At 54.2% G+C, this 14,268-nt stretch overlaps 1 protein-coding gene across 4 annotated transcripts in view; it reads right to left on the bottom strand.

Moving 5' to 3' along the window:
- The window catches only part of HDAC7 (histone deacetylase 7), an 89,524-nt gene that overhangs the window by 33,408 nt on the left and 41,848 nt on the right, over positions 1-14,268 (bottom strand). Inside the window, exon 1 of one of the 4 annotated variants that reach the window (XM_072847383.1) lies at positions 13,711-14,117. The exons of 2 other annotated variants lie outside the window; for them this stretch is intronic. In XM_072847383.1, the coding sequence (XP_072703484.1) occupies positions 13,711-13,813 (103 nt within the window). In that variant the 5' untranslated portion in view covers positions 13,814-14,117. Of the gene's footprint in view, positions 1-13,710; positions 14,118-14,268 lie in introns of those variants that run through there. One more of the 4 variants, XM_072847385.1, reaches the window with a different exon arrangement.

Below are 14,268 nucleotides of genomic sequence, written 5' to 3'. Positions count from 1 at the left end.
AGGGCGCATTTTTGTTGCTGTAGCTCACCCCTCCCCTGGTGTGCGGGCGGGGGGAAGAGCGTTGCATCTCACCCCGACGGGGCCGCTGCGCCGGCACTTGCGTCACCGGGGAGCTGCTGCTGCAGGGATTCCTTACGCTCCCAGCCGGCACCGGAGAGGGACAGCCCAAAGTCTTCCTACGTCGATCTACTTTTGCAGCACTGCGTCATTCCTGACGGGGTCTGCAGCCTCCTCTGCCAACAGCAAGAGGTGGGAGAACAGGAGAGGACGTGGGGGTCCCCTGCTGCAAGTCATCAGCTCCCCAGGGATGGCCGTGGGGCCAGTGGAGACAGCACCGCAGCTCTAGAGATCAGTGACTAGCTCTTCTGCGAGGTCCCGCTGCAACTCCGCACACATCACGACAGCAACGTTTCCAGCTCTGGCACAGCTGGTTTCCTAAAAGGCTACTGTCCCTACCCAAAGCCCCAGGAAGACCAGCTCCACTGCTCCCTCTATCAAGGCTAGAAAAGATGTCCTTTCACTGCATGGCTCTTGCACCTTCCGTACTCACACGTGGAAATTTTCACCCTGAAGAGTCCCAAACTTTGCTTCTGCTGAAGGACTTGGGCTTTGAGAGCTCAAGGATTCGATTTCTGTGCCCACAACATCTGGAGGTGACTCTTCCGCTCTACATCCAATGGGTGGCGACAGCCTGGACCACTGTGCCACACACACCTCAGCAGTGCTGGAGGAGACGCTGATGGCCAGCTCAACTCAGCTCCCCAAAGTCAGGTCCAGCAGTTTGAGGAAGAAGGGACCTATTCCCACAGTGAAGGTCCTGGACTGAACTTGCCAGAGGCTGAAGATAAATCCCCCGTAAGACCATTCACTCCATCTAGTGGCAAGCCATTCCCATGCTTCCATATTACTTCCCCCCCACCCCATAGCAACAACTCTCCCCTTTCCAGGAGTTTCAACATCAAGTGCCATTTCTTTGCTCAGTCATGTTTGCTGCCAACCTCCCATGCTCTCTTAGGTGGTCCCTCTGCAGCCATCACAACTCTCGATGTTCTCCCGTTGCTGCCAAAACCCAAAAGCTCTTCCGCGGCTCGGCAGCTGTGCAGCGGCTTCCCCGCTCCCAAAGCTTAAGGTGATAAGGGAAGGAGAAAAGCTGGTCTATCCACCCTCAGAGCCCTGGCAGGGAAGTCTGCTCTGATATCCTGCTGCCAGGGCTCCCGCAACCCAAGAAAAACTGTGTGGGCTGTGGAAAGGGCATGTGGCTGGTGCTGGAGAAAAAAAACAAACGGCAAGCTGGGAGCCCAGCTCAGGGAGCAGCCAGCTCACTTGGCTCCAGTGAGCCCGCACATGTGGGTCAGCAAGCACCCAAAAGGGAAGGAGGGACCGGCTCCGGAGGTGCTGCGGCTGCTTCTACCGATCCCCATCTCTGCTGCAGACAGACATGGAGCAATGCCTGGGTAAATTCCTGACTTGGCAGAGCTGTGGCAGGAGACTCTCCTACAGCGAGCGGCAGGGATCTGGAGCTAACAGCGAGCAAGCACAGTCCCTGCCTTGCACAGCCTAGATGGAGGCCATGATTTCAGCTAGATAAAAAGTATTTTAATCTTCCCAGATAAATCGGCTGCTGCAGGCCTCATTTCTGCCAGCTTCACCTCCTCTCCCAGCTGTTTGGCCTCCCCTTTCAGCAAAGCCCTGCCAGAGCTGAAGCCTGACCCAGGAGCGGGTGCATCCAGCGGCACAGACAGCCCTGAGCCACACAAACCCTTCCTGCAACCCCCCTGCCCCGCTCCAGGCTTAAATCCACTGACCCCAGGCTTAAATCCACTGACCCCAGGCTTAAATCCACTGACCCCAGGCTTAAATCCACTGACCCCAGGCTTAAATCCACTGACCCCAGCCCCAAATCCAATTCCCTTCTTAGTCTGTGCCTCGTAGAGCTCTTTTTTTCTGCATGAAAGCCACAATTCCCAGCCAGACTTTTGGGTTGTGATTTCTCTTCCCTGCCATAAAGTTCCTAACCCCTTTCTGATTTGGTGAAATAAGAATTTCTAGGCACGGCGGAACGGCAAACACCACCTCTCACTAAGACACCACTGTCCCCTGCTTGTGACCGTACGCACTGTGCAGTGCCCCTCGCTGCTCTCACCCAGGTCTCCCGTTTCCCACATCAGCCACCTTCCAGCCACGGCAATTTCAGCGCACTCTTCAACTGAGACTCTTGAAGACAACGTGTCAAATGGCTTCCTAAAACACAAATCTGCTGGAAACTATTCACCCATGACCAAACCCTCGCCTCCTCAAAGTCACGTAAGTCATAGCCTTTCTGCCATTAATTTAGATATTCTGACAAAATAAAACCACCAGGTTTTGTAATGAGATGCCATTTATGCAGCTTTGCTCATCTCAGAGCCTGCTGTGAGATCTCTGTTTGGGGTATCCCTGTCTCTCCGACTGGGAGATCTGTATGCCAACGCTAAGGACATCAGAAAAGCAACCAGTAACTGGGAACCTCTCTTCTGAATTGGGCTATCGGTATCGGACTAGTCGGTAGGTGGGTGAGCTCTGGCAAAGTCTCATCTCTCATTCCAGGATCAGGAATGCGCAAGAGCTGCTGCGACAAGATGAACATGGAAGCCACATGGACAGAGGGGAAAGCCGTGGGGTTTTGCAAGGAACTCCTCCGGCAGGCAGCCCTGTTGGGAGGCCTCCCCCACCGAGCCAGAAGACAAGACACCAGAAGGGAGGCCATGCAGATTTGTGCAGATACAGCACACACCCAAGCTCAAACCAGGCCTAGCCCACAAATCCTTCTGCAAGTTTCTCTGTCCCACCTCCAGATGTGCCAGCACCCCATCCTACACCCTGCGCCCCTCCCAGGCTTCTCCTCAGACACACCCTCCACCTTCTTCGCTCGCTTGGCACATTGTCCCAGACACGTCCGCGCGGCGTGAAACGGCCTCTCCATGCCAGCATCCCAACCTCTCCAGCAGGGAAGCAGCCAAGCGCTATCACTTGTTCCCATCGCCGTCACAGGCTATCATCCAGTCTGGGCTCCTGCAGAAGAGAGAGTGAACCTCCACCCAACCAGCACAGTTACTCATGAGTAAGCTAGACCCAACAAGACATCCAACCCCGACAGCAAGGTCCCACCAAGGAAAAAAAAAAAACAACCCACAAAAATCCTCCCAGTTCCTTGATCCTGACAGATCTTCCAAGGGTTCATCATCATCACTGTTACAAACCCACACCTCAAAACACAAACAAAAAAGGCAGCCAATAAAACTGACAGGAACCGCAAACAAGACTTGTAGATCTTGGGCCAGGGAAGGAGCAGACTCCAGATGTTTCCCCAGGGACTCCCTTCTGCTGTGATTTGACACGAGAAGAGATCATATGTGGCACTGCTAGGATTGTTCACATAAGATGGACAGGGCCAACACAGAAACCGCAAGCTAACCTCTGCCTCCAACACATCATTGTTTTGGTCCATCTGTCAAAGGAGCCGATGCCTTGAGTCTCCTTTGCCGCAACAACCAGCCTGAGCTTCATCATCATCTCTCCCTGCGAGGCAGATCCTACATTTTTGTAGTTTTGAGTCTTTTCCATTGAGTCACTGCCCTTTCTGAAGTAGATAGTACAGTGCTGGCCACAGCACTAATACCACTCAAGAGTCATGAGCTACAGAGGCAATGACATCTCCTTGCTCCTACTTGATGCTTCTTGGCATCACTCAAGAAACACAGACTTGGTGGAGCCCTCAACCCTGTTATTTCTGAGGACTTGGAGCACAGCCACCATGGCATTGCCTGAGCGGGACCAACATCATCTCTCTCCTGACAGCTCAGTTCCTGCTCATGGATACGGATGCTGTTGATCCATGACAAATAAACCTCTACTAGCAAAACCAGCAAGAAGTACACACGGTCCCGCACGTGTAGGGAGACGGAGGGCAAAGGATGCCCAGCAGAGACAAGCTGCAGGCACATCTTTACTGCTCGGTTGCATCCACATCAGGAGCACTTTGCAGCTACGGACCACAATACAGTGCTCCTAGTCTTCAAAGTCTAAAGCCTAGTTTATCGTCCCAAGGAAGAAGGTTAATGTTCACGTGCAGTATTTACAAACAAAGATAACAAGAAGCACAGAGCTAATGTCTAGCTCCCCGATGCTCTGCAAGGCTCCTACCTGTCAGTACAGGGTTCCTCAGGTTGCTGCTCGCCCCAGAATTGGGGGTACATTGCAGCAAGCTCCCCCAGTGACTAATGAGACACAGAACCACCCCCCCCCCGCTTGCTTACAACCCACTATTGGTATTTATTTTAATCAGAGTAACCACATGGTGCGACCGAAGTGCCAAAGCATGTCTCAAGAGCCCCTACAATTAGCATGGCAAGCGGGGGGGGGGGGGGGGGGCAGAAACGGCCTCTGCAGGATATGCTGGGAGGTATCCGCAGACGGCACGTGCAGGGCTGACCATCCCCAGAACTCCCCAGCCCCCCTTATCTCATCTGGGATATACGTGACGGTGCCCTAACTGTTTCCCAGTCAGCCCTGAAAAATAAAACTCTGGAGTCTGACTTCAGGGTAAGATACAAATCCACCAGCTACAGCTGTGATTCATCTGCCAGAGTCGACATTTCAGTGCAGATGTCTGAGCTGGCTGCAGAGACACCAGCAATAATCCCGTCATGGACATCCTAAAACGGTGCGCTTTGTCTGCCCCGGCAGCTCTTCTGCCTGCCCAGAGTGCGGCAACATGTGGTTCAGGCTCAGATGTAAATGCCATCACTGCAGACACCTAAAACTCAGGGAGTTAAACCCATCCCACACGCTGCTTCCAAGAAGCGAGCGGCAGCTCTGTCAGCTGCGCAGATCCGCTCTCCCCTGAATCTAAGTGAAGCCCAGACGACCAGTTCAGCTCCCTTTACAGGAGCCAGAAAGCAGGGTCCCCGAAAAGCATGTAGAAATCCCCTGTGAAGCATTCCCACTGCGGCAGGGCCGTGCCAGTGACGGTTTCATTTGTGCCAATTTCACAACTTCTCTGAGACACGAGGAGTTTAACAAAAACCCTTCCTGCAATGTAAAGGAACATTTTAAGGCTCCGCGTTGTGCATGGAGGCTACCTGAGAGCTACTGGAAAACTGAATTCATAGCCTAAAGATGACAGCATTCTCCAGGCATGCAAAACCCTGGGGTCTGAGCAGAAAGATGCTCTGAGCATCTTTGAAAGCTGCAGCCAACTCAACCCGCAGACGACACCAAACTCCGCCTGTTCTCTCTCCCTGAGCATCCCCAGATTTTGGGGCACCGCACAGCCCTACACGTGATTTTCTAGCACAAAACCAGGTCCAGTGCCGGTCCGGCAAGCGCCGAACACCCACCTGGCTCAGCCGTGCCATGCGGGGAGGACGGGCACAGCCGCACGGCGGGTGTTTACAGGTTCTCCGGGTCCATACAGGTGTACAACTTGGATGTTTGCCTTCCTGGGTGTTTATCTCCGGGCTGTGTCTGCACACAAACTTATCTCCGAGGGGAGGGGCGTGTTGCTCCTGCACACACTGTTATCTAAAGGGATATGGGCCTTCCTCCAAGGCGAACTCCACGGGTGAGCTTACCTGCGGCCCCGTGGCTTGGTACCCGCCCCAACCTCGGCTTCCTGGCTGCCAGCAGCGGTGCTGGGCCCGCAGGAGCGCTCCTGCTCCTCTCCATCCCTCCTGCCCTCTCCCTAGCTCGGCCCCAGCCCCCTTTTTACCACCCAGGCAGGTGACACTAGAAAATGCAGCAGCTCTTACAAGGAGGGGAAGGGAGGGAGACGTGGGAAGGGCAGAGCAGGGAGGAAGGAGGGATAGTGGGGTCCTAATGGAGGAGCGCTGATCCCATCTGGATGTGTTTGGGGTCTCCCCGCAACTTCTCTTGACAGAACAACCTCAGGAAGAGCCCCATTTCTATGTAAATGCCTCATCTTTTCATCACCTCACCCCAGCCCTCTCGTTCACAGAGGGGACAATTAACTGAGCCATTTCTAACATTCATCTAACATGGCCAAACCCCCCAGAGAAACCTCCCAGTGCATCCTCACCACCGGACCTGTCCGGGCCCAGAGAGGTCTGCCTGCTGCAGTCCAAGGCCATCACTTGTCCCGGGAAGGGAATAACTTGCTCTCGCATCACCGCAGCATCATCTGGAGGCTCGGTCTCCAGTGCACTGCTTGGCTTCACGGGGTCCAGCCCTACCATACGTGCTCTGTGGTCCCTCTGGCACTTCTCAATCGCTGCACAACTTCCCAAAACACCCAGAACGAGCTGTGGCAGAGGCTCCCACAGCACAGCAGGGGGAAGGATGGCTCCGAGCCTCCCAGACAGGGCTCTCGGTGGTGCCCCAGGACGTTTGCTTTTTTCACAACACCAGGATATTGAGTCACGCTCAGCTTCCCTGCAGCCTGCGCTCACCCGTGCAATCGCCTGGCTGCTGGGCAGCACATCAGCGCTCATCTTACCCAAAACACAGCTCCGTCTCCAGGCTCCCCCCGTGCACACTCGACCCTCTCCCCGGGCTCAGCGGCTCTGAACCTGCCGAAATGGGGAAGCTGGGAAACTCCTCTTCTGGCAGAGCTCCCAAGTGAACACAGCTCGTGTATTTGTTGCTTCAGATCTACCCGGTCTCCTCTAACTTGCCTAAGAGCCCTTGGCCTCTTATGCCGGCAAGTTCAGCTGTCAGGGGCTGTGGGAAACCTCAGCTTTGGAAATGCTGCATTTACAGTGATGCAACTTTGGAGACATTCGTCGTCCAAAGTTGGTTTTAAGGGGGCGAGGTGGATTAACCAGCCTGGTTTAGGAATTGACCCTTGATGCAGACGGCAGTGGCCAACGGCCCGCGTTGCAGCCTCCGTGAGCTGTAACCCTACCTCCCTTCCTCTCCCTCCCCCACAGCCCCAGTCCCTTTGCTCACACGGTTCCTGCAATTCCTGGCCCTCGGCTTCGATGTGTTGCACAGCTTCCGCCACCATCTGGGCTCCATTTAGGGGAGCTGATGTTTTTCACAGGGCTGTAATCTAAACTTTGGTATTGAGTTTACATCTTGCATACCAGCGTCTCACCACTGAGCCTGGCCACGCAGAAGGGGTGTCTCAGCTGCCAGGCTCTGTCCTACCACAGGAGGATGCGGCATGTCGGCGGCTCCGCGTACCTGGGAATCGTGCTGCCATGAATGCGTAAGACAGACCGAGAACCAGGGATCCATATGCACAAACCACCTATAGATCCAGTGAGGCACTGACCCTGCCAGTCGGCACGAGCTGGGAAATCCCAGCGAGCTGGGAATCGGGTCAGCTTCCCCTGGGAGCCTGGGGAGGCTGCAGATGGGAGTCGAAGCCCTAAATCAGCATTATCCAGGCTCCATCTCTAGCAACAGGAAATTCTCCTAATTTTTGGCCTTAAACCCTACCCTTATCTCCATCCAGACACTGCAGAGTCTTTCAGAAGTGTCAGGTCCTGCAAGCGGTGATAGAGGAAGAGCGTTGCGCTTTGGAGGGGGGCTTCTTTTGTGGAGGCAGGGAACGGACACCAAGAGCCGCTGGGAACGGACAAGCGTCCAGTGTAGCATCACAGGCCTGCTGCTGCTCTGCTTGACCCAGACTGAGCACATACAGCCCTTGAAGCCAAGTTCTACCTCTATGTCCCTCCACCAGCAGCAATCCCAGACTGCCACAGTCTGCTGCCTGAGCCCCTGCAAGCCACTCCTGTGGAGCAAGCAAGGAAGATGAGACACGAAGGGACGGTCCATTCCCACCACCATCTCTGATCAGCTGGCATAGTCCAGCTTTGAGCTTGCCCTTTTGACGCACAGGCATGCTTGTCCTCTCCAGCTGCAAATGGACAACCCAGAGCATGGCTCCCAACCTCTTTTGAAGCAAAGTTTCATTATAAATTTGGCCAAGTTAAAGAGGTTTGAAAAACCACGAGTGTCCCCCAGTTGTGCACCACATCAGATCATGCTACGAGCAAGTCAGTTGTGTTAGGGCAAACAACACATCACCTACCTCTTCACTGGGAGATGGGGGTCGGACATCCCCTTGCTACCGCCACCTCCCTAGCACCCTGCCTCCTCTCCCCATCACAATTTCCCACCTCCCACACCATAGGCTCCTCAGCTCTGTCCCTACAGCCCTAGCCAGACAGCAGGGGTCCAGGCTCGTGCTGAGCTCCTGTGGCTCGCAAGTCTAACTTGCCGAGGCAGCCAGACCCATGCACCATCTCTAAGGGCTGGAGCTTATGGAGGAGGAGAGCAGATATCCATTTTATGTTATCTCTGCTGGCTAACTGGGAAACCAAGTTTGGCAAGGGCTGTTCTGGGTGGAGGACAAGAGGGGTACACTTAGGAAAGTCTGGGGAGCTGGAGACGGGAACACAGGAAGAAGAGCAAGGGCAGGGATGCGCAGTGGCTTCTGCGCTGCCTGGTCCATCACTGTTTGCATTCAAAGCACAGCACAGATGCAATTAGATCAAGCAGGCCACAAGCTGCTGTGCTGTTTAGAGAAGGAAGTGGTCTCCGCTGGGCCAGGGCCCAGAGCCAGGGGTCTTTCAGCAACGCAACATGCAGCACCACTGAGCTTGTAGGCACCTGCTCTCATAGCAGCCTATACCACAGAGGTGAGACACGTCGGATGTTTTGGGAAGCAAGATCTGCACTCCCGGGAGGACGCCAAGACACCTACTTAGACTGGGCTACTACTAGGCTGCTCTCCACCCTCTTAGGCTCCTGCTCCAGCATATATTAAACAGGCATCAAAATGCACAAAGAGTCTTTAGCACGGAGCTGCTCAGAGCTCTCCTTTCCCAGACCAGTGCCCCGTTAAACACCAGCATCTCCCGTCTCATATCCACCAATTCCCTATGAACTGATAGCAGCGTCGATCAGCCAGGCTGTGACAGGATGACGGACCCACCACAGTGTGCAACAAGGCTCCTGACCCAGCTCCAGGCAGGCAGGGCTGCCTGCAAGCAGGCGATGACCGGCCACTGTCCCAACACGGGATGTCGGAGCAGCACGCAAATGAGGGCAGCACACAGAAACCCCAGCTGTACGCAGGCCCCCACCATGGAAGTGCACACAAGAGAAAAACTAGCTTAAAAGCCAAAAAACACAGGCAAGGTGCTGCATTTGCACAGAGGCTGGCACAACAGCTTCTCTACGAGTCACCGGCCCGGCTCTCCAGCCCCCCCAGTTATTTATGAACTGCGAGGGCTTGCAGCCACAGCACCGCCCTCCAGCCCTCCTGCCAACACGTTTTGCCAATGGGCACAACAATTTTTGCAAGAGTGCTGCTAGCAGATCCCGGGCTGTAAGGCTGGTCCGAGCGCTGCTGGGGCCCCCCAGGCACCTCCCCGCACCCCAGGCCCCCGCCTGCCCCCCGACACGTCCGCACCAGCCTTCCTCCACCCTCCTCCACCAGCTGCAAGGTGGGCAGAGCCCCAGCCAGCATCCAGAGGAGCGGCTCTGCTATCCCACCAGGCAGCCAAGATGGCTCGATCCCAGCAATCCACGAGGCTCAGCCAAAACCAAAAAATAATGTTTTCATACTTTGACTTTTCAGGCAGGATTTAGTCATTTGTGGACACGAGGGCTTGGCAGGACTGCGCTGCCTCCACTTACCTACTCCAGTAAGCAGCTGTTTACAACGGCAGAGCCTTGAAGATGGAAGGAAAGAGGTGACTTGTGATTTAATCCAGGTGAATTATTCCTGCTCCCTTTACGGAACATCCAGCCGACGAGGAAGGGGGGATTCAGCATCCGTGCACGCCCGTTGCATCTGGTGCACAGCCAGGGACGGACCCGCCGCACGAGACAAGGCGTTGCAACACAAACAACCTCCAACAGCTCCGCAATGAGCCACTTGGACAAATCCACCAGGGACTTTTGCCCCGTCTACCTAATGGCTAAAAAATTAGTTATAGGCAGAAAAGCCAAACCCTCTCTGAGTACACTTGCTTTAAAGAGGCAGAGTGGCTGAGACCTGGTCTGTCATACTAGAAAAGCAGGTTCCAGGCCTGGCTTTGTAAGGGTTGTACAAGCCCTGTTTGCTTACCCCTGCACTGGGGCACTCAGAGTCTGCCCCACACAGGCAGGGAGACCAGAAGTTAAGCGGTAATCGATACAGGTCATGGCAGCTAGCTGGGGGTATCCTTCAGAAATCCTCCACGCAAAGGATCCACGGGTTTGGTCCCAAACTGCCCCAGCGAGGGCCCGATGGGTGGGTTACGGAGCCAGCCTAATGCATAGGAAGCTTTTGAAAAGGCTGAAAAATTCAGTTTTAAAAAGAAACTGCGTTGGCTGAGGAGCCTGCACTGCTGTGTCCCCCTGCCCTGGCTTTCCCTTCTCCGGCATCACGTGCTTGGTGCCACCTTTGTGCTCTCCTCCGCACCATGGCTCCTCGGGCTCAGAGCAAGACCTCCCTGCATCTCAGGAGCCAGTCTTTGCGTTCGCAATGGCGAGGTTTGCCTCCCTACGCCCCTTTCAAGACCCCTTCTCCATCAAGTCCCTGGGTCCACCCATCCCATGCTGGAAACCAAAGCATGGAAGAAGAGCCTCCTGCTGATGACCCGAGCTTGATGTGCCACCTCCACGCCAGGCAAAGATACAGGTAATAGCCAAGCTCACCATGCATAGTGGGGCTGTCCCATCTCAGCGTCCTGCAGATCCCCTTCAAAATTCCGTATTTAAGGTGGAAAGGATCTCTGGGTTATTCTTCCCAACCCAGGATACACAGCCCTGCATCTCCCCACTCTACTCGAGCTCCCAGGCCACGTCACAAGCACAGCCAGGTGCCTCCAAGCTCTGGAGAAGAAAGGGATGCAGTTTATCCATCAGGGTTTGCAGGAAAGAGCTCACATGGAACTAAGGAAACAGCTTCTGCCACAACGCAACCTTATTCTGCCACCACTGTTATGAGCAGCTGTTTGATTCCTCACCCAGGAGCTCAACTTAGTCCTAAAATCACCTTCCAAGCACCCCAAGAGCCTTGGCCATCACTGCTTCAGAGCAAGCCCAGCTCTAGGGAGCCCTAGAGAAGTCACCGCCAAGGCAGAAGAAGACCTTGCTGACAACCCACGATCCTCTGTACACCTCAATACACTCCGCTGGGGCTACAAGCCCAGCTCTGAGCAGCCAGGATAGCCTGCAGATCTTCTATAGAGGAGTCAAACTGCCTAGAGCCCTTGCACTCAGGAGCCAAGGTCTGCTTTAATCCCCTAATTCTTCTTATCGAGTCAACAGTAAAGTTTACAACTGCTACCATGCAAAGGGCAGAGCCATCTTCACCTTCCAAGGCCTGGCCCACTGGAAAGGATGGACTTCTGTCTCGCAAACGTGTCCTCAATGCCTTGCAGGACTGAAGCCACCAAGCCACCATGTCCCTCTCTCAGTGTCAACACATGGCCTTGGGTGTGGGATGAGACAAACTGGGAAGGCAGGTTACGAATGCACGAAGGAAGCTTCACCAACGCCTCCAGTTTGCAAAGAGCGCAGTGGCTCCCAGCATTGCAACAGGCAAATGGTTTATCCAGCCGCAGAGCCAAACCTCCCTGCAGCATCCGTGGAGGGTGCAGAGAGATGGGCAGGCTCTGCAGCACGTATTCACTGAAGAATTAAAAAAAAATAAAATAAAAAAAGAAAAAAAAAAAGAAAAAAAAAAGGGAAATTGCAAGAAGCTACAAGGAGTTTGCCGCCACTGCTGGGAGAAGGACTAGGCTGCAGGAGGGCAGGCAAGGCTCGCTGTGCGCCAGCACTTCCTCCGAACCACTAAACAATGCCAGTTGGCGAGACCTCCGTTACGGTTAGACAGGGTGCCTCTCTGCATAGAAAGAGGATAAACCAAGTCTAATCTAGAGTGCCAGAAGACAGGGACAGCAGGAGGAGGAGGGAAGGGGAGAAAAAACTGTCCCGTTCATCTCAGCAAAATATTAGCTCTGGTGCAACTCCCCACCTTAGTGTCAGATTAAAACTTCTCAGGCACAAGCCCAAGGTTTATCTGCTGCTCCCCTCCCTTCTCCCACATTTCTGTTATTAAACCAACTAACGCTACTTATCTACAAATCCTGCCTCTTAAACCAGCAAAGCCACGCCACGGTTCCTGCAGTGTTGACACTCTGCCATGTCCCTTTGCTTAAGTGGCGAGCCCAAGGAGGTGCCAACAGCTTGCTCCCCACAAACCATGCACTGCCTGCCTTCAAAGCTCATCCACCACGCGGGTCCCACCACGATGCGATTCCCACCACGATGCTCTGCAGCCAGCATCTGCATTTTCACACGGTGATCAAACCACTCAAAGCATCCCGAAGGCTGAATTTCCACAGGAGCCTATAGCAAAGCCAGCGTGGAGCAAGTCTTCAAGGAAAGGGAGTTATTCCAGAGTTGTGCTTCGTAACCAAGTGTGGGATAAAGCTCGCAGAGGCACGCAGAATTCACCGAGGCAGCGCACGGATCAGCGGCACAAACCCATTAAGCCCCGGCCACTGGCAGGAGAAGTTCTTCGCAGAGGAGCCTCTGTGCCCTCCAGGCAGACTCCCCACAGCAGTTGTACAGCTGTCCCGAATTTGAAAGACAGATAAGGCTCAAATGATTCATTCAGTGTAAACCTTTATTTGCTCTTGCCTACCCAGAAGGAGCCAGCAGCTGCTAATGCTAAACTGGGCCAGCTCCCAAGCGCAGACAAAGGCCTGCAAAAATGGGTTTAAGGAGGAACTGATTGCTCAAAAAGCAATCCTAGAAGAGGCAGTTAGAAAGAGGGAGTGCAGCGCAGCGCAGAAGGAAGAGGAAGCCAGAGAGCACCTAAAAATAAATTTTAAAAAAAGCAGTCAGGCACAGGACAAAGGCCTCGTTTGCACGTGACCGTTACCCGCAGCGTAGGCAGGATGCGAACTCAGTACACAACACTCACTCCCCAGCAACCCCACGTACAGAGCCTCAACCACCTCGCAGCACACAGCAAAAGCCACGGCCAGCACCTTTTGCCCCCAGGACGGGCTCATTTCTCCTGTGCCATAAATCCCTCAGGTGCAGGATGCTGCTCCTGCCCGTGCCCTAACCCCAACACACTGGGCCTGATCCAATCCTGAGTGGAAATCCATCTAAACCCAGCAGAGCTGGCATCAGACAGCTTCAACACCAGTTTGAAAAAGTTAAAGGAATTTAAATGAAGTCTGGAAAACAAGATCTCTCCCAAAATGCACTCTCAAAAATAGCTAAGTCCTGCTGAAGGGCTAGCGAGGGGTTCCTCTGCCTCTGCATCCCTCTAGGCAGCACCTTCATCAGATCTGAGAGAGAGCTCGCGGGTAAATGGTGAGTTCCCAATGAAACAGCGAGAAAAGGCAGAGCAGATGACAGATGAGCCTGTCCTGTGTTTGTTGGTGCAACTGGGGCTGATGCTGTCTGCTCCTCTCCTGTGGCTACGAGGCTGTGGAAAGCTTCCACGTAGTCACCGAGCTGGGACCCTGTGCACGGGCGATCAAAACCTCAAAGCCCTTAACCTGCCCCAGTGGTGGCTGCGTCCACCAGATGCAGATTAGAGCTTCAGTTCAGGCCCACGTGTGAACCATTCTCCGTGTGCTGTACAGAAGGTTGCTCCTGTGTACACCCTGCGCCAGCCCACCCGACTAGCCAGGATTCACAGCCGTGCAAGGAAGGAAAAAATCCCCCAGGGATGGGAAAGGCACTTACAGGACGGGCTGAACATCACCACTGCAGCAGATATCTTCAGCCTCAGTGCGACACTCTGAGAACATCCAGCTAGTTCCACTCCTGGGAAGCCACCGCTCTGCATCCCACATTCACTTCTGCTTCACTCCTGCCACGCACGTATCTGGTCATCAGTGCAGCAGTACGACACATCTGATAAGGCTGCTCGTAGATGGGTCCGATGCAATAAGCCACTTAACAGACTCTCATATACTGAGTCATCTCGTCTCCTGAGCCGTCTGCCTCCTCCGGAGTATGTACCGGCTCCGGCAACTCTTATTTCGTACTCACATACGTGTGACCCTCTTTTTGAGTAGGCAAGTCTGAGGCTGCTGAGTAGGGCTCTGCCCAAGCCGTCCCTTCAAAGCTGCCATGAAATGCAAACAAAACTCCTGCATGGCATAAGTTTGCTAGTCGTTACCCTACGGTCCTTGAACTCATGACTACTGAGTAACGCGGCTTGCTCAGCTAACCAGCAAGCTAAGAATAGAGACCTTGAAGTGAAACCTACTGGGATTGGCAGCTATTTTGAGTGCACTG

The sequence above is a fragment of the Ciconia boyciana genome, chromosome 27 (assembly GCF_034638445.1).
Source record: "Ciconia boyciana chromosome 27, ASM3463844v1, whole genome shotgun sequence".
NCBI lineage: Eukaryota > Metazoa > Chordata > Aves > Ciconiiformes > Ciconiidae > Ciconia > Ciconia boyciana.
The sequence above is the reverse complement of the archived record's forward strand: the minus strand, read 5'-3'. Positions and strand labels throughout refer to the sequence as shown.